The sequence below is a fragment of the Haliotis cracherodii genome, unplaced genomic scaffold (assembly GCF_022045235.1).
Source record: "Haliotis cracherodii isolate W230 unplaced genomic scaffold, xgHalCrac1.p SCAF_6, whole genome shotgun sequence".
Taxonomy (NCBI): Eukaryota; Metazoa; Mollusca; class Gastropoda; order Lepetellida; family Haliotidae; genus Haliotis; species Haliotis cracherodii.
The window spans coordinates 60,196,059-60,217,252 of NW_027266319.1; the positions used below are offsets into that span (position 1 = coordinate 60,196,059).

The 21,194-nt window shown below is 39.5% G+C and overlaps 1 protein-coding gene across 1 annotated transcript in view; it reads left to right on the plus strand.

The window, feature by feature from the left end:
- Positions 1-21,194, plus strand: part of LOC139445219 (uncharacterized) — an 83,746-nt gene that overhangs the window by 45,407 nt on the left and 17,145 nt on the right. The window contains exons 25-33 of the mRNA XM_071226357.1: positions 2,344-2,416; positions 2,903-2,983; positions 6,508-6,698; positions 7,995-8,126; positions 8,393-8,830; positions 11,201-11,228; positions 13,301-13,570; positions 18,561-18,755; positions 19,870-19,928. Of these exons, the coding sequence (XP_071082458.1) occupies positions 2,344-2,416; positions 2,903-2,983; positions 6,508-6,698; positions 7,995-8,126; positions 8,393-8,830; positions 11,201-11,228; positions 13,301-13,570; positions 18,561-18,755; positions 19,870-19,928 (1,467 nt within the window). The remainder of the gene's footprint in view (positions 1-2,343; positions 2,417-2,902; positions 2,984-6,507; positions 6,699-7,994; positions 8,127-8,392; positions 8,831-11,200; positions 11,229-13,300; positions 13,571-18,560; positions 18,756-19,869; positions 19,929-21,194) is intronic.

Consider the following 21,194-nt stretch of genomic DNA (forward strand, 5'->3'; position numbering starts at 1 on the left):
TACCATGCCAGTAACATTCCCTCTGTTTACTATGTAAGTGACCTTTGCCAGTAACATTCCCTCTGTTTACTATGTAAGTTTACCATGCCAGTAACATTCCCTCTGTTTACTATGTAAGTGACCTTTGCCAGTAACATTCCCTCTGTTTACTATGTAAGTGACCTGTGCCAGTAACATTCCCTCTGTCTATGTAAGTGACCTGTGCCAGTAACATGCCCTTGGTTTACTATGTAAGTGACCTGTGCCAGTAACATGCCCTTGGTTTACTATGTAAGTGACGTGTGCCAGTAACATTCCCTCTGTTTACTATGTAAGTGACCTGTGCCAGTAACATGCCCTCTGTTTACTATGTAAGTGACCTGTGCCAGTAACATGCCCTCTGTTTACTATGTAAGTGACCTATGCCAGTAACATTCCCCCTGTTTACTATGTAAGTGACCTGTGCCAGTAACATGCCCTCTGTTTACTATGTAAGTGACCTGTGCCAGTAACATTCCCTCTGTTTACTATGTAAGTGACCTGTGCCAGTAACATTCCCTCTGTTTACTATGTAAGTGACCTGTGCCAGTAACTTTCCCTCTGTTTACTATGTAAGTGACCTGGCAGTAACATTCCCTCTGTTTACTATGTAAGTGACCTGTGCCTGTAACTTTCCCTCTGTTTACTATGTAAGTGACCTGGCAGTAACATTCCCTCTGTTTACTATGTAAGTGACCTATGCCAGTAACATTCCCTCTGTTTACTATGTAAGCGACCTATGCCAGTAACATTCCCTCTGTTTACTATGTAAGTGACCTATGCCAGTAACATTCCCTCTGTTTACTATGTAAGTGACCTGGCAGTAACATTCCCTCTGTTTACTATGTAAGTGACCTATGCCAGTAACATTCCCTCTGTTTACTATGTAAGCGACCTGTGCCAGAAACATGCCCTATGTTTACTGTGTAAGTGACCTTTGCCAGTAAGATTCTATCTGTTTACTATGTAAGTGACCTGTGCCAGTAACATGCCCTCTGTTTACTATGTAAGTGACCTGTGCCAGTAACATGCCCTCTGTTTACTATGTAAGTGACCTGTGCCAGTAACATTCCCTCTGTTTACTATGTAAGTGACCTGTGCCAGTAACATTCCCTCTGTTTACTATGTAAGTGACCTGTGCCATTAACATTCCCCCTGTTTACTATGTAAGTGACTTGTGCCAGTAACATGCCCTCTGTTTACTATGTAAGTGACCTGTGCCAGTAACATTCCCTCTGTTTACTATGTAAGTGACCTGTGCCAGTAACATTCCCCCTGTTTACTATGTAAGTGACTTGTGCCAGTAACATGCCCTCTGTTTACTATGTAAGTGACGTATGCCACTAACATGCCCTTGGTTTACTATGTAAGTGACGTATGCCAGTAACATGCCCTTGGTTTACTATGTAAGTGACCTGTGCCAGTAACATTCCCTCTGTTTACTATGTAAGTGACCTGTTCCAGTAACATGCCCTCTGTTTAATATGTAAGTGACCTGTTCCAGTAACATGCCCTTGGTTTACTATGTAAGTGACTTGTGCCAGTAACATGCCCTCTGTTTACTATGTAAGTGACCTGTGCCAGTAACATTCCCTCTGTTTACTATGTAAGTGACCTGTTCCAGTAACATGCCCTCTGTTTAATATGTAAGTGACTTGTGCCAGTAACATTCCCTCTGTTTACTATGTAAGTGACCTGTGCCAGTAACATTCCCTCTGTTTACTATGTAAGTGACCTGTGCCAGTAACATGCCCTCTGTTTACTATGTAAGTGACCTATGCCAGTAACATTCCCCCTGTTTACTATGTAAGTGACCTGTGCCAGTAACATGCCCTCTGTTTAATATGTAAGTGACTGTTCCAGTAATATTCCCTCTGTTTACTATGTAAGTGACCCGTGCCAGTAACATGCCATCTGTTTAATATGTAAATGACTGTTCCAGTAATATTCCCTCTGTTTACTATGTAAGTGACCTGTGCCAGTAACATGCCCTTGGTTTACTATGTAAGTGACCTGTGCCAGTAACATGCCCTTGGTTTACTATGTAAGTGACCTGTGCCAGTAACATGCCCTCTGTCTACTATGTAAGTGACCTATGCCAGTAACATTCCCTCTGTTTACTATGTAAGTGACCTGTGCCACTAACATGCCCTTGGTTTACTATGTAAGTGACCTTTACCACTAACATGCCCTTGGTTTACTATGTAAGTGACCTATGCCAGTAACATTCCCTCTGTTTACTATGTAAGTGACCTTTACCACTAACATGCCCTTGGTTTACTATGTAAGTGACCTGTACCACTAACATGCCATTAGTTTACTCAGGATGAAGACAATGTCCAAGACACGTCCAGACAACATGCTCGCTCTGCTGTGACACATGAACAAAAGTTACAAGGTGAGTTGATCAACTTATACCAGCATCGTGACATTAATATAACCTCATCTACATACTTTTAGAAAATAATCATGAAAACATTCATGATTAAACGTATACCTATCAGTGTTTTGAAATAAAGCATGACAGTCAAGGGGTCAACTTCTACATGTGGGGGTTGCCTCTGGACTGTTTAGATTCAAAAGCGAAAAATAAACAAAGCACTCAATCATCCTACATTAATTTTCAACACTGCATGTCATTAGTGAAATCGTAATTGAGGGATGTTTCATGAAATTATTGAATAATTATTTTTGTTTGTTGATGATTAAAATAACATTATGTGTGCATGTTACCGGTAACCACGGTTAATGGCAGATTAATAAAACCACATTTTACCTCATACATGGAAACTTATAACATTAAGCTGCTATTTTAATGTGACAAGAAAAATATCTTTGCAGTTTGCATGTACTGTTTTTCATACCCTCTGTGGTATTATTGTAGCTCTTATAAAGGCAAGAGTTGATGAAATTATGCCACCTCCACCACGAAATGACCCCTGGTCGAAAATGGTTAAAGTATTCGGTAATGCATAGACACAAGATAGACGTTAGTAGAAGGAGTAGACCATTCCATTTTGTTGGAACAATTCAGTAGGAGCGTTCTAAGTCATAGTTTATATGTGTCGTGAAAGTAGAACTCCACTTTGTAGAAACAGAAGGCAGTAATTGTTTGTAGAAACTAATCATATCACTCGTCAAAGTGAGTGAGTTTGGTTTAATGCCGCTTTTAACAGTATTCCAGTTATATCACGGCATGTCAGCTTAATGTGGGAGGAAAGCCCGAAGTTATGCAGGTCTCAGACGTTTACCACTTCGGTGAAACCCACGAATACGGGTATGGTGCTGACAAACCTAGAAACATAATTGGGGCGAACCGGGATTCAAACCCACAATCATAGGTTTCTGGCATGCCCAAGGGACGCAACTCTGCACAACTAATCGCATCGCCTTAGACGACTGGACAACCCATGCCCCCCACTCGTCAAAGAGGGGCGTAGTCATGGTTTCAGTACGCCGACAGTCTTTGCAAGTTTGATTCAAGTTTTCAAAGCCGGAGTGGCCCAGTCATCTAAGGCGCCACGATTCACTGTGCTATAAATAGAACAGGAACTAATGGAGTTACCACCTGTAATGGCAGAAGGAAGTAGCATAGCGCCACCGGTAAGCATGACGGAACACAAGGGTGTGGTCGTAAGAGAGGACGTGCATTTAAGAACCAACCTTCATTTAAAAGAACTGTTTTGTTCTTGTTTTTTTGGTAAAGGTTTTGACATTATGATAAATATATGTATGTAGCAAGAGGGTGTAGAGTTGTATGTCAGTGACTTCATCTTTTCTTACTATTCGTTGTTGTGTATCGTGATACCAGTGGTATTGCCAGGCCATATTGTGATACGTATCTTATCGCATGATATCAGGCGATTCTCAGCTCAACTTAAGTCCTTTGCAAGATGTTACAGCTAAAGACGATGGACAGAGATTGAGCAAAGTAGTATTTGTTTTAATGTGTAGAAAGTAGATATCTTTCAGTTTCTAGAAAAACAGATGTTACGGTGTTTTGTTTATATTACCGTATTCGACATAATGAGCGCCGCGCTTGAATAAGCGTTCACGGCAAAATTTGCTAATATATTGGCTAGTGAACAATCCCAATTAGCACCCCTTCCGATATACGCACTCGTGTGTTATATGCATCCTTATGGGCAATTAAATTCTGGAAAAATATATCTCTCGTATGTAAACATTTCAGGCTGTCAGCATAAACCACAGAATTTATCTTTCAACTCTGTTTTTTTCACCAAAATAATATTCTAATAAGAACCGCTATTTCTAATTTTGAGAGTGCATGGACGCTTATTATGTCGAATACGGTAATGACATTGAGGTCCAAGCGAGCATTGTGAAGTTGGTCAGTACAGGTAGTGTAGACTGGTCAGTTATCCAAGTTTCACCAGGGCTGAGCATCTAAGACCTGAACTGCTTTCAGTCCAACAGACATACCGAATTTGGAACCAGCTTATGTTTGTTTCCATATAGTTTTTTTCCTTTTTGCCGATATAGCTGAGCCTAAAACGACTAGAACTGACAAGACTAAAATAGGTTAGATTCGGTTGTAACAATTATGTGTTGTGTTTTAGTTTCATTGCAAGTTCCTTGTGAAAAATCAGTAATTTTGATTAAAAATTGGAGGTTAGAATAATACTTTTTTCAGTAAAATGTTATGTGGAAGAGTTATTGAGTAATATTCATTATATCATATGAAACAGCAACACCAGGAACTGTCAATGTGTCAGCCATTCGTATCTTGGTCAGTGCATGTGCTGTCTTTGATATTTTTGGTAGACAATAGCTGCAGCTATTGCACTAGCATTTATTGTGCAGTTTGTGCAGTTTGTTTGTGAATGTGTTGTATGTTTTAACATATTTGTCCAAAATGCATTTTTTAGCTCACCTGACTAAAAGTCAAGCGAGTTTTTGTCATGCATGTCCAGCATCCATTGCTGCCAACATCATCTCCCTAGAACCACTGGACCAATGAAGCTAACACCGGCAGCTGAATTTGTTGAAGAGGTTTGATTTTCAAGACGGACACCATGGCGGCCATATTGAAAAATCTATCTATCTTGTTCCAAATGTAATGAAACTTTTGAAATGTGCAGTTGAAAGTGGAACAGACGTTCCTATTTTTGTATTTTAAAGTGTTTGCCTTTGCTATTAGGCCTTTGCACTTTAACTATGCTTTCAGTTCTCTAAAAGAGGCGGTCGGGTAGCCTAGTGGTTAAAGCGTTCGCTCTTCACGCCGAAGACCCGGGTTCGATTCGCAACATGGGTACAATGTATGAAGCCCATTTCTGGTGTCCACCGCCGTGATATTGCTGGAATATTGCTAAGAGTGGCGTAAAACCATACTCACTCACTCACAGTTCTCTAAAGATGCACTCGAGACTATGTACTGATATCTAAATTTATTCAAAAGGCTGGTGTCCAATTTTCAATACCTGCTGTGGCTCAACATGCATGTTACATGTTTTGCATTATTTTAAATTCAATTAAATTCAAAAGTTGATGTGACTTTTGTATTTTTGCCACACTCTTAAATTTTCTCAAAATACATTTTTGTCACAATAAACGTCTCCCTTGAAATTTGCTAGACAGGAAGCTGAACATTTGGCATGTATGTTTCTTCTGATGATGATATTGTATCTCATTCAAAGATGTTCAGTGGATCCAGGGTATTTATCAGACAGAATGGAGACATACTGGTTGTACCCTGGCTAACAGAGGATGGCTTGTACATCTGTTGTAGCATGATTTATTTATATTTGAATATCAATGCTGAAAGCGACTTTGTATAGTGGCAGACATTGTTGACACTTGTAACTGTTGACTAAATATCCAGGTGAGCTACAGTGCCTTGGCATTATTTTGCTTTTGATAATCTCAGATTTAATCACATCTTTTTTAATGTTCTATTTTCCTCACAACTAGTAACAAGAAAATTAAATAAGCATTACTTAAACAAAACACTGTTGTTATGTATATATTTGTTATTGACAAAGTTTATGTAGATTGATGTGCAAAACAAGTGGAAAAAGTGACTCTCCTGATAACGTTAACTCAAATTTAATGATGTAATATTGGTAGAGACGCATTAAGATTACCATATTCGATGTAATAAGTGCCCGGCTCTAATAAGCACCCACGGCTTTATTTGCTAATATATTGGCTAGTGAACAAACCCAATTAGCAACCTTTCTGATTGATCAATGTACACAAGAATTATTAATTCGCGTATTATACGCACTCGTGTGTTAAATACACCCTTAATTATAGGCAAATAAATTCTGGAAAAATATATCTGTCGTATATAAACATGTCAGGATGTCAGCATAAAACAAGAAATTTATCTTTTAACTATGTTTTTTTTCACCAAAATAAAATTCTAATAAGAGCCCCCTATTTCTAATTTTGAGAGCGCCCTGGGCGCTTATTACGTGGAATACGGTATGTGAGAATAACCCTTGACATGGATGTCCCCTGCTGTAGTGTCCAAGCCAGTGCTGAAGAAGGAGGTGAAGCAAGAAGTGGACGCTCTCAAGTTTTCTCCCAAGTCCAAGATCAACCTGGGGGACATGAAGGTGGACATCAAGAGCCTTCTGAAGGAGAAACGTAAGGTCCAGAAGGTCAAGGAGGCTGACCACTCCCATGTCAAGTCCGAGCAGACCGAAACTGTCCGGGTGAGTCAGATTGTTGGCTTTACTGTATTTTGAGTATAGTGTGCACCCAAGTATAAAGCTCAACCCCAACTAGCGGATACAGTATTTTGGAGAAATATTTTTTTCGAATATTAAGCGGAAAAATATTACACCGTTACGCGTACCCCTTCAGCGAATTCAGGTAAAGATAAGAAACTTGAAATTCGAGATTTGGGATAAAAACATAAGTCCAGATATACATCAACACTTTTTATAACCAGACAGTGAAACTACGAGATTACATTGTGTAATCCTGTACGGATTTGTTGACATGGTATTTCCGGTGTTACGTGTTGACGGTATTGTCTTTGCTTTTGGGGAAAAAACCCATCAAAACTCATTATTGCATGTATAATGTGCGACCCCTTCTACACAGCTGTGTTTTTTGGGGAAAAAGTCTGCACTATACTCAAGAAAATATGGTAGTTCTCATTGCAAGGGTAGATTTAGCCTGATATTTTGTTCACCATCTTGTTTTGGTTCATTTTGCATTATTGCAGCTATATGACCATGGCCTGTAAATGATTGATTCTTGACAAGTGATTGTTATCAGGAGCAATGTCCCACACTGTTTGGGTACAGTGACACACAATTAACAGTTTGACAAGCCTGATCTCCTGATCCATTTACCGGGTTGTTGCCTTGTATCTAGGGGTGCAACGATACAGCAAGGTCAGGATACGAAACATATCACGATACAAAGGTAATGATACAATACGTATCGCGATATGCATCTTTATGTCAAAGCTTGTGGAAATGTTTTGACTGTAAGTATTTCAGAGCAGGTTCTGATGGAAAAGTAGACACTCGTCTTAGGCGTCGGATTCGCTGTGCAGAGTTGCGTCCCTTGGACACGCCTGAAACCTATGATTGTGGATTCGAATCCCGGTTTGCCCCGATTATGTTTCTAGGTTTGTCAGCACCATACCCATGCTCATGGGTTTCACCGAAGTGGTAAACGTCTGAGACCTGCATCACTTGGGGCTTTCCTCCCACATTAAGCTGACATGCAGTGATATAACTGGAATACTGTTAAAAGCAGCGTTAAACCCCACTCACTCACTCACTCACTCACTCACTCACTCACTCACTCTACGATTAAGGCCTGTGTTTGATTCCTGACTGGCGTACTATGTGTGAAGCCATTTCTTGTGTCCTCCAGCTTTATAGTGTGAAAACTCACTCACTCACTCACTCACTCACTCACTCACTCACTCACTCACTCACTCACTCACTCATCAGTTTTCATGTTCCTGAATTCCATATTTTATCCTTTAGGAGAAGCCTAAACGTCAAATTCAGAAGAAAAAAGCAGCTATTACAAGAAAGATGCCGAAAAGAGGTCAGAAAGGAGTCGACAGTGTACCGGGTAAACTGGAACAAACAGAGGTGAAGGACATCCAAGAGAAGGTAATCCATTTCCTGTCAGTGACAACTACTGACAAGAATTGGCAATTTGATTGTTGATGTTTATTGTGCGCTTGCTCTTCTTAAATACATTTGGAGAGTAGCGATTGAGCTGTCATTTGATTGTTGCATTTTGCATGATTGAACTTTGAGGTTTGGCTTGCAACATATGAATTTTTATTTGAAAAGTAGGTTATGTCATTTTCATCAGTATCTTGTCAGGGTAAAGTTTTTTTTAAATCAATGTCTGCAATGTATGAACCTCTTAGAAGGAAGAACAACCAGCACAACTAGGAACCGAAGCCGTTGAACATGCAGCAGCAGCAGCATCTCCAGGAGAAGAGACAGTGATGACATATAGAGAAGAGGAGAAAACTGGGGTGTTGGAATCTGACCCAAGACCTGACAGCGTACCCCATGTAGAGATCAGTGTGCTCGATCTACCCTCGGTGCCAGGCCTGGCCTCGGTGCCAGATCTCCCCTCGGTGCCAGATCTCCCCTCAGAGGCAGGTCTTCTGGAGAAAAGTCAATCTAGAGAGAGACTTAAATCTGGCAAAGTGAGGAAAAATCTTTCCTTTCTTGGTGAAGCCAATCTCCCACTTGGTGACAGATCAAGGGAGGCCACTCTCCCGCTTGGTGACAGATCAAGGGAGGCCACTCTGGATGGTTTGAGTGATGGTGAAGATAGATCTATTGACTCAGGACAGGTAACAAATGAAATGACCTCAACCCTGTCAGCTGTCTCAAGTTCCTGTCACTCTCTAGCACCTACGTATCACTCTTAGAGAATCTGTACTCTTTTGCCCATTGTTTGTCTGCAGAATATTTGGAAAAATTCTTTTTGTCCTATGTGTTTATATCTGCTGTTTTGCATATCTGTATTTTTTTGTCTTAACCGATTGATATTTATTATCAATTTTTGTTAATTCTGGTTAATGATTCTGTTTTCTTCCTACAAAATGTTCGGAGAAGTTGATGAAATTCAACAATAAGTGTAACAACAATTTGATTCCAGTTGCCATGTCACCCAGTTCCTTAGCAACAACCTAATAATCTCTTCTCGTTCTCTCAGACACAGGACTTGCAATTTGTAATTAGGCTTGCTTTTTATACAATTATACATAAACTTTATTTTTTTATTTTGCTGCCTATAAGTATGCAAGTAAGGCAAGTTGTTCATGCACGAGAATGAATGAATGTGTGTGTGTGTGTGTGTGTATATGTGTGTGGCATCCTATGCATGGGATATGATAGTTCTTTTCCTTTTGATATCAATAAAAACAATTCAACAGCATCTGTATAGAGTCAATGAGTCAATCATTACAGCACGGTCTGATTGTAACTGGGTAGAAAAATTGTTTGAAAATGTAGAAACAAGCACATTTTACATAAGATCTAACTCCAAGTATTTCAGAATTGAATGGTATGATTGACATGGCACGTTGTGGTTGACTGCTTGAAGAATTTGGCTTTGTGTTTAATATTCAATTTATTCTTCCTTATCTTAAATATTATCAAAACTGACCCGTGAAGATCAGGGGTAGAATAGGTCTTCAGCAACCCATGCTTGCTTTAAGAGGCGACTATGCTTGTCATAAGAGGCAACTAACAGGATCGGGTGGTCAGGCTCGCTGACTTGGTTGATGCATGTCATCGTATCCATTATGATATCAATCACTGGATTGTCTGGACCATACTTGATTATGTACAGACCACAAACAAACAAACTATTATCAAAACTATGTTTTTCCCTTACTTAGCATTTAGGCTCAGTGACTTGGGGGGGTCAGTCTAAGGGCCAGCGATTCGCTGTGCAGAGTTGCGTCTCTTGGGCACGCCAGAAGCCTATGATTGTGGGTTCGAATCCCGGTTCGCCTTGATCATGTTTCTAGGTTTGTCTGCACCAAACCAGTGCTCGTTGGTTTGACCGAAGTGGTAAACGTCTGAGACCTGCATCACTTTGGGCTTTCCTCCCACATTAAGCTGACACGCCGCGATTTATAACTGGAATATTGTTAAAAGCGGCGTTAAACCAAACTCAGTAACTTGGTTGATTGCGTGTCATTGTATCAATACTCATTGGGAATGGTAAGATGTAAGTGAAGACTCATTGGCTAATTGTCAGAACGCCTGGAACATATACACCTCGTGAGGAAATATCGTCAAGCCCTGTGTCTGATATCTAACAATGTGTCAAATGCAGAGATGCCATCCATTACAATTTGGTGGAATTATTCTGATATTTTGAACCAAATTCAGGCAATACAGTTTAGGGACATATATTACAATTTTGTCCCCAAAACATCGCCTGTAATTTATAACTAGGCATACGCCTCACTCATACAACCAATTATTAAATAAATATAATTTAAAAAATCAGTTTTTGAGGAGTTTGGGAAATAGAATATAATGGCAAGCCATATGGTCCTATATGTCAATTAATAATGATTACTAATTGATAAAAATTAAGCTTTTAACATGCCATTTTCCCCCGATGTTCCTAAATTCCTCAAATTTTGGTTGGCATCTCTTCATGTTGTTTCTTAATTGTCTGTCATGATTTCTTACTTTCTGACTATATTTTTTATCTATGGATTGACCTCATATATATGGATGATGCTATCTGATGATATGTGTGTTGCTTTGTCTTAGAGTGTATAGAGAAATAAGCCATCTTATGCATTTTTAAGAACATTTAATGTTAGAAAACAAACCTTGCTTCAGTTGAATTACTTGAGGCATTTTAAATGAACTATAGTATAAGTCGTACGAAAATACGCTATTTGAAGGGGCCGTGGCCTAAATGCAAATGTCCGATTGGGATTTTAAATTTTCCGGACCCCTGAACTATACACATGTAAACATGGTACCAAATATGTATTGGCACTTAAATTTAAAAAACACAAATGATTTATCATTTTTTGTCATATTAACAATATTTTTCAATAATCTTGTTTTGTCTTAAATCACAAGTATGAAAATTTAATGGTGGGAAATCTAGTAAATCTAGTAAATGGTCAGGTCCCAAAGAAATTGATACAAACGAGTGAAATATTTTCCAACATTTTGAATTTCAGCTGAGACAAGGCTTTTCTCATGGGAGAGGTGAGTGTACCTGAGTTTAACATTGTACTTGCTTGACAAACACGGCTTCATCTGTTGTTGTCAGAATCTGTAGTGTGATGTAGGAGGATATGTTGTAGATACGATATAATTAAAATCAGATTTATTATTCCAATACGATATCCTTTTTTGAGATGCCATGTATGGCGTTTAGAAATGATATAGTGTACAAATTATCCACATTAGAATGGCACAGCCTTTATAATGATCATTCAGAACTGACCATTTAAAGGGCAAGTTCACACGGAAATGAACCTTTTTTTCTTGTACTTTTTCCACATTAAAAGTGTTAACATAGAAGTGTCATAGACAAAAATATAAAAACATCATACTTAATTAACATATTTTTTGCACTAAAACGATTTATATTTTTCACATTTACCAAGTGTTCTATTTCCATAACAAAAACACCATGGCTTATGTCCCTTGCAATATGACGTCATTGGTGCCAATTGATAAACATTATGACGTCATCATGCTTTGTTAGAGCCGCTTCACGTGGTGTAGGTACAGTTTTGTGATTCTAGCATCTCAGATGCCAGCCAGAATTGTGTTATGCTGAGTCACCACTGCGCCGGAGTGTGTCGTAGACCATGTTGTTTTACCGCAAACTGGTCCTTGATATCTTTTGCGTTGAGAATAGACAGGGACCCAGTTGAATTGGCACCAATTACGTCATAATCTAAGGGGGATAACTCAGGCCTATTTCGCTCGTAAAACGAAGGCCTCATAACGGCATATCAATTTCACACTATTGTGAGCTTCCTACTTTCACTGTGAAAAAAAATGAGTGTATATTTTCAAACACAGATACTAACTAATTCTAAAATTGCGTTTTGTTTAGAAAAAGCAAGAAAGTGATTTTTGCGTGTACACTTCCCCTTTAAGTCCATTTTCCAGATACAGAAATCAGAAATGCTGTTCTGAAGGCTGACTTTAAAAGCCTGGATGATGATTGGCTGATAAGAAAGTTGTCCTAACGCAACCTCATGTGGAGGGTTTGTCAGATATTTGAGCAAATATGTCTTGTTTTGGAGTTAAAGATGTGACTGAAATGTATAAGTGACCAATAGATACACCAGGTAGAAACAGTCAAGGTGCCATGAGAGTCACAAGGCTAGTATGATGAAGACAAAATGGCAAAGTTACACAAAGGGGCACGGATATTGGTGAAATTATTTTTTAGTAATTCCCAATGAGTATTGCCATTTTTGCTTCATGCTGAAGGCTTTTCAAGACATATTCCATTGTTTTCATTGCTTCAAATTGACCCGTTTTAGTCTTTCATATCAACATATTGTCGCATATAACTGAAGACATCTTCCCAAGCAAGAGAGTTAACTGACTTTAAAAGTCCAGTTTCAACCCTTGCCGAACTAGGCTGGAATTCCTGGGCTCGATCGTAGCGCCACCAGTGTCTATTTCGAGTAATGTCCTTTCTATGCCTCTCCTATTGACCAATCAGATTCAACCTCTCGTATCACTTGCATTTGCTTCAAACAAAACGGTGGCGCCCAGTCAAGACGATCTGATGGATAATCAAGATCTATACTGTGATCAAACGAGTCTTACACCGCGAAGTGCATCAAATCACGTGAGCACCTTGATTAAAAACATGAAAAGATTTGGAAAAAATCTTTTGATAATGAGTTGGCTGTGCACATGCTTTGCAAATCCTGCAAATGACCGAAATCTGACAGTTTACGAACCGGATTTCTATTTCATTGCGCGATTTTGATTGGACTATCCATAGACTCGTTAGTCCAGCCAAAATGTAACTCCATAATACCAGCCTAGTTCGGCAAGGGTGGAAACTGGAATTTTATCGTCAGCCAACTCTCTTGCCTCGGGAAGATGGCAATAGATTGACTTCAAATTAGTTAAGGGATCTCCATATACAGTACCGGGTAGGTAGATTTGGACAAATAACACAAAATACATACCCACAGACATCATTAGTTGTACTTCTCTGTTCACTTTAGTTCTTGTATTTTAAGATCAGTTCTGTTTTGTCAGTAAGATGATTTTGCTTTGATTTTTCTTTTTTTTGAAAGTTTCAGCAGTCAACATTCTGAGTGAAGAGACTGAGGCGACCTTGAGTAGAAATCTGTCTGACCAGTTTGTCCCCCACCCCCCTGATTCCACCCATCTCCCTGACAACTACAGCTACTGTGCCCCCCCTCCGACCCCTATAACCCCAGATACGTCCCTTGGGGAGGGGTCATTCTCACCCCGCCCTCATCCGATATTGGCGCCAGAGCCTCTTAATGTTGTCCTCCCACAAGTCGGCCATGATGAAGATGACATTGACATTACATCATACAGTAAATTCATTTCCCTTCCTTCATGTTTGGCGTGTCACTTACCTGGCTTTATTAATAATAATTATGATCATTACTATTGTTCTATGTTAAACCTTTTAAGAAATGCCCTACTTAAATTCATTTATTTTAACAATTTAAAAAATTTTCCTTTACATTATTAGTTTAAACCGCTTTGCTGACACACTGCAACAACTTAATTCAATCTAAGAGTTTTTTCTTTTTATCATTGACAGAAATTAAGGGATGATTCCCTGTTTTTATTTATATCATCCCCAGGGAGTCTGTGTAAGCCTTATACACTCTCCTACCCAGAGTTCCATGCTGCCGGCAGCCAGCCAGCATAGTACCTCTGCTACAGGCCAGCGCCATGTGCCGATTCGTCACATCTTTCACAGTCCATTCAAGATATTGAATATGCATTTCATCCGTTTCATGTTTGACAAGTCAAAAAATTTCATAAATAAATGTCAAAGAATGGTTCCGGTTCATTAAGAAAGTATCCTAAATCTTCTTGTTTTTGCGTAGTTATCCTATGTTTACATTGGTTGTATGGCTCCACGTGCTGTCATCGAAACCCAACAGTGTGCTAGCGATACAGTCACTTTGATGTATAAATATATATTGTCATGCAACTCACTGTCGCAGTTGTAGTAGCATATCTATATAATTATGCAAAACAATATGTTAATACTTGCATAAGTCTGTTCTATACTGATTTCTGAAAAAGCGCATTTGTTTACAAACAAGAGAAAAGTCCGGTCACATGATGTGCAAAAAAGCCTGTGGCAGTGGTGTTATGCTGAGTCACCACTGCCCCGGAGTGTGAGCCTTATATAGCCTCTCTGGTGAATGTAGGTGCCTACTAAAGAGGTTTAACATGTTATGTATGCACTGTGTATTCCAACCCTAACCCTGGTATTTCTGTGGTGAAATAATTCCTTTTTCAGATTTCAAGGATTTTTTCCAGCACATTGTGTACACTATAACCCCATGCATTTTGAGAGGCATTCAAATTGCACTTCTAAAAACCAGCTAATGAGAAATATGTACATGCAGGGCTAAAAAAAACTTGGTTCTCAGGCACCACCCACATCATCATAAGTTCGCCACACGTTTCGTTTTTTATTTCCATTTTTTCAAAAAACAATGAAAATCCTTAAATATTCCAGATCCAACGGTTCTCAAATACGGTATTCCAGTATTTTACTCATCAAGGAATACATTTCCCAGGTTAAACAACTGCCTTTTTTTGGTACACAACTTTTTATTCGGTTACATACTATTTTAAACACTCCCCCCCCCAAAAAAAACATGTTTGAAGCAGGCTTGTGTCGGCTAAATTCTGATAAGGCTGGTTTTAGTGTATTTTGAATGTATCCCAGTTTTTTATGTGTTTTATCTGTATATTGTGTTTATATCCCACATCGCACAACAAATACAAAGGTCATCTTAGAAATGTCTTGGAATAATGGTTGTGAATGAAATATGTCAAATATTAATTGTAAAATATCAAAGACCAATGGATCTGTCGACTGTAATTTTGGTAAAAGAACACAAGATTTGTTTTGCTGTCATTCAGGAATGTTTAACGAAAGTTAAAGAAACCTTGACATTCTGAATGTTTGTGAAAATAATGTCTGTGAAACAAGAATTAATTAACTAGTCAATGAACAGTGTGATTATATCTGATGCCGCCTCCGTTGTCTAGTGGTAAAGCATCCCCCGGGAGAGTGGAAGGTCTGGGGTTCGATCCCCGGCCGCGTCGTACCTAAAGACACTAAAAGATGGTACTTGTTCTTACCCTGTCTGGCGCTTGGCATTAAGGGGCTAAAACAAGGACTGGTCGGCTCGGAGTCAGTATACTGTGTCTGAGTGGGGTATTGATGTTAAACTGCGGCATGGTATCTCAGGGAGCTAGCACTATAAATCGGCATCAGTCCGGACTAGTACAAGCAGCCACACACACGTACATGCATGTCGCTATATAAGTGCAATAATCTTGGACGCGAAGTTAAACCCCATTTCACCTCACCCACCTCATGCTTTAATGTCACTACATGGCTGAAGTAATGCCGATGCGACTTTAAATTGTAACTCACTCACCTTATTCTTTAATATTATATTTTTATAATAACTTGAGGCCAGACAAGGTCATGACCTTGTAATCTATATCAGCATCCTCACATTGATCAGTGTCCCATTGCAAAAAGCAACATTAGAGCTACGACGATCGTAACTCCCATACTTTAACATAGACTTAAGACAGTCGTAGTGCTAAGATCTCTTTGTGCACATGGACATTGGCCTTTATGAAGAAAGTGGTGTTAATCTTTTGTTAATAACATCCAAACGTGACCGTTCATGGTGTAACATGCACATGTATCACTAGGTAACTTGTATTTACAGGACATTTGAATTGAGAGGCAAAACTAAAATTAACATGTGGTGATAAAGGTTGTATTAATGTGGTGGAAAATTATACACCCTATTCGATGTAAAAAGCGCCCAGGGCACTCTCAAAATCAGAAATATGGGGCCCTTATCAGAATATTATTTTGGTGAAAAAATTAGTGTTGAAAGATAAATTTCGTGGTTTATGCTGACAGCCTGAAATGTTAATATTTAATTCAGAATTTAATTGTCATAATTAAGGGTGCAAGTAACACATGAGTGCGTATCATACGCAAATTAATCAGTATTGTGTACATTGATTAATTGGAAGGGGTGCTAATTGGGATTGTTCACTAGCCAATATATTAGCAAATATCGCTGTAGGCGCTTATTAGAGCGGGGCGCTTATTACATCAAATATGGTAATATATTACTTACATCTGTATATTTGTTCACTGTATAATTCATAAAAGAACATTTGTACACACTCCTATCAGCGTGGTAGCCTGTTTGGGTCTACCTCATGACACAGTTGTATATAATTGTAATGCACAAAGATCGCTCATACTCCACTGCACTTGGTGATGGGAAAATAAATAAATACACGAATGTTGTGTTATTACAAAAAATTCTAGATTATACATACTTCAAGACAAAAGTAACTGTGACCATGTTTTCATATTGTGGGGGGAAGGGGCGTCCCAGTTGTCACAAGCATTGCAGTCCGCTGTGCAGAGTTGTGTCCCTTTAAAGCAGGCCAGAAATTTATGATTGTGGGTTCAAATCCTGGTTCGACCTGATTATGTTTCTAGGTTTGTCAGCACCATACCGAGGTTGTGGGTTTTACCAAAGCGGTAAACTTCCAAGACATGCATCACTTTCGTCTTTCTCCATACTTCAAGATGACATGCAATAATATAACAAATATTTTACAGAGCCACATTTAATCAAATTCACTCGTTCTCTATTGTGATTTTTGATAAGCACAGAACTCAAGACTTCTCTCTTATATTTGAAGATTAAAATTGTTCTGGCGTCAGGCTGAAGATGGACCTATTAGGCTTTCTGAAGTGGTTGAAATAAAGTAAAAGTTATACAAATTCCAAATTCTAAATCTTGCCTTGCAAACTTTGAGGTCTTAACACAAGTGTTGTAAATATTTGATTATTTTCATGAAGTTTAAAACAGAAGTGAGTGAGTAAGGTTTTACGCCGCTTTTAGCAATATTCCAGCAATATCACGGCTGGGGACACCACAAATGGGCTTCACACATTGTACCCATGTCGGGAATGGAACCCACATCTTCGGCGTGATGAGCAAACGCTCTAACCACTTGGCTACGCCACTGCCCCTTATAACAGAAAGAAATGTTGGATGTGTGTCTCTTTACGTAGGCCTCAACAAGACGATGTTTAGGACACAGTTTGAAATTAATCAATTTGTAAAGTTTTGTAATCGTTTTCATTAATATAATTATTTTTTATGATCACAGTTACTTTTGATTTTGAATATATTTCATTGTCTTTATGAACATTCAAGAAACTAAATTAAGCATCTCCAATATTTACTGTTTAATATTTTCAATTCCTCCTTTGAAATAAAAAACATGGTTATTGTAATGAAGCAGGTGATAATATAAACCAGGTGTTAAAAATCGTCAATACTTCAAAGTGTTTGGGTCACTACGCTCTTCCATCACGTCCCTTCCACGGTGTAGTAATGGAGTGTCAATTAATGAAATGATTTGGTTGTTTGGTTTGTTGTTTAACGCCGCACTCAGCAATATTCCAGCTATATGATGGTGGTCTGTAAATAATCGAGTCTGGACCAGACAATCCAGTGATTGACATAATGAGCATCGATCCATGCAATTGGGATCAATGACATGCATCAACCAATTAGCAAGCCTGACCATCCGATCCCGTTAGTCGCCTCTTACGACAGGCAGATTCGCCTTTTACGGCAAGGATGGGTTGCTGAAGACCTATTCTGACCTGGATGTTCACGGGTCTAATGAAATGAGGCTGTGTATAACCATGGACAACTAAGTCAAACAAGCCCTTCTCCATGCATGAATTTGTCGAAAGCCACCCACTGCCTGATATTGGAGGCATGAGATATAGTGTTACTGTATGAGCGATGTAATCCGAGTCCTCATCAGTCTAAGCGCTCACTTGTTTCCTTGCTGTAACCGAACCACAATTCGATTTATGGTAAAAAATAGCATTTTAACCTCAAAACAGCTGTATGTTTTCATGGTTGATGGAGGAGTGAGTGAGTATGGTTTTACGCCGCTTTTAGCAATATTCCAGCAACATCACCAGACGAAGGACACCAGAAATGGGCTTCACACATTGCACCCATGTCGGGAATCGAACCCGGGTCTTCGGCCTGATGAGCGAACGCTTTAACCACTGGGCTACCCGACCGCTCTGTTGATGGAGGAACGTAGGGTATACAAGCCAATGAAGTATTGACTGTATAAACTATATTCATCCAAGGAATGAAGTTTTTGTGATAAGTATTAAGATATCCTTATGTGTAAGGATGCAAGTCATAACGTCGCCTATTTCTGTTATGTGTCCATGTTATTGTGCAGTGGGAGAGTCTGACTCGGGGATGGACAGTGAGTTCATCTCGGTGTCACAGCGGGGAATGTACCTGACGGAGACGGAGGGGGAGGAGGGGGAGGAGGAGAGGGATGTCACGGCAAGGATGCTGAGCGACCCAGGGAAGATCAATCTGAAGCGGAGACCTGCATCCTCCTTTATTGACCGTCAGGACTATGTGCAAGGTGAATACATTTAACATCTCACAACTGCTTACCACGTTATCATGGTACAGTATAGGAAATGTACCGCTGTACTCCTGCACAAGTACCATGGTATGTTTGCAAAATTAATGCAGTATCGTTGTGGAATTGCAAAGGTATGTTGTTGGAATAGGTGTGGTATGTTTTAGAGCTGGGATGGGTAACTCAGGTACTCGGGTCAGGTGGGTACTGAGAAGGACCCGGCCACCCACAGGACTACCCGGACCTGTTATTAGTCACGTGATATATTGTTTAATGACAAAAATGATCTAGAACTCCATGGTTACACTACATGTCACTAATTCCTTCTGGCCTATATAGGTTTGAATAGAGATAAAACTTCAGTTAACTTCAGTGTATGAATGACCAGATCATTGTATACGTGTATCTGATATGTTTTAATTGTCCAGGCATACGGTCAAACTATTCCCAATCAGACATTTTGTACCCAACCTCAAGACCCAACCTCAAGACCCAACCTCAAGACCAGGGTCAGGTACCCGGGTTGTAAATTTTGACTTGTCAGTATACTGTGTCTGAGTGGGATATTGATGTTAAACTGCGGCATGGTATCTCAGTGAGCTAGCACTATAAATCGGCATCAGTCCGGACTAGTAAAAGCAGCCACACAAACACACACACGTACATGCATGTCGCTATATAAGTGCAATAATCTTGGACGCGACGTTAAACCCCATTTCACCTCACCTCACCATTATCTATCAGGAAGACACTGCTGTCTTGGTTGTCAGCATCAAACCTAATGGTAAAAGTGACTCCAATGATACTGGAAGCACAATAAAGTAACTGGAATCCACTTCTGACATCACATCTATCTGACGTCCCTGTGGACAGGAAGTCCAGTTGGCATGAGATTGTCAGATTCTGCTTTGAATTATTCACTTTGCAAGAGACCAGCCACAGTTATAAATCACATTTATATAAGGACACAGCCCCAATAGGCCGGGCTCTGATAGACGTGAGTGAGTGAGTATGGTTTGACGCTGCTTTAAGCAATATTGAAGCAATATCACGGCGGGAGACACCAGAAATGGACTTCACACATTGTACCCATGTGACTGTTCCGTGTTTTCAGACTCGCGTTTGAGCAAGGCCCGGCCTCACACAGCTGCTAACGACCACTTCACAACAGAGGTAGGTGTCGATGTTTTATCCATAACTCATTGAGGCTCTGAAATAAACTGTATTAAAATTATTATATCTCGCAGAAATCGAGCACTGGGATTTAAATGGACTCGATCGCGAGTACCTGACCATGGGAGGTAACTCACATCTTCACTTCACTGACACATGTGTTGCTAACATGGAAGAGAACTGGCAGAGTGTCTGACACATTTGACAATTGTCAGTTTGTGCTGAGAGATAAAGACACAATTTCGATTGTGTTGCATATTACTGTTGAAATCGGGTACTCGAGTCCGGGTAAGATTTTGTGAAATGGGTTCTTCTCTCTGTCAGACCTTTAATTCATGTATGGGAGCGTCTTTGTTTCTTCTGCGCCCACTAAGCCATTATGAAATCATGATGTAGAAATGTCTTTAACATTCATTTATTTATTTTTTTAATCCCTATTGTTACATCATATGGTTGACTGCATTGACTGCATTTTGATAAAGTTGTTAATAATTAATACTGATCTTTTATTTCAATTGCGTGGATCGATGTCAATCACTAGATTGTCTGGTCCAGACTCGATTACATACAGATCGCCGTCATATAACTGGAATATTGCTGAACAACATGAAACAACATGAAACAAACTAAAACAGCATGTCACCCAGTGATCAGAAAAGCTGGCCATTCAGTCAATTGCTCTTTCAACAACAAGTGCAAATATGTATCGACAGAGGGATGTGTTCAGACCTACTCAGACCCTGTCAAGATCTGGGTCTTATCAATCCATGTTTGTCGTAAGAGGTGATCAGTAGTCAGGCTCACCAACTTGGTTGATGCCTGTCATCGTATATTAATTGCGTATATCCATGCTCTTGATGTTAATCACTGGATTGTCTGGGCCACACACGGTTATTTACAGACCACAAAAGGGTGCTATTGTAAATAGTTAAGTTTGCTGAAATTAACACACTCAAGATTGAGTGAAATAGACCCTGTATCCACTTTATGTGCAAGCAGTAATGTTGTCGCTTTGAGGGGAAACTCACTGTCTGTGCATAACGCACCACCCTGTCGCTGTATTTGTAGGTGCAAAGTGTGCACTCTACACAAAAAGTGTGTACTGCTGCACAGAGATTGATGTCACCAGTGTTTAGAGGATTGGATTACTGGTGTTCAGATATGGAATTCACTGGTGTTTAGAGGTTGGAATTGGTGATATTCAGATATGGATTTCACAGGTGTTTAGAACTTGGGATTGGTAGAGTTCAGATATGGATTTCACTG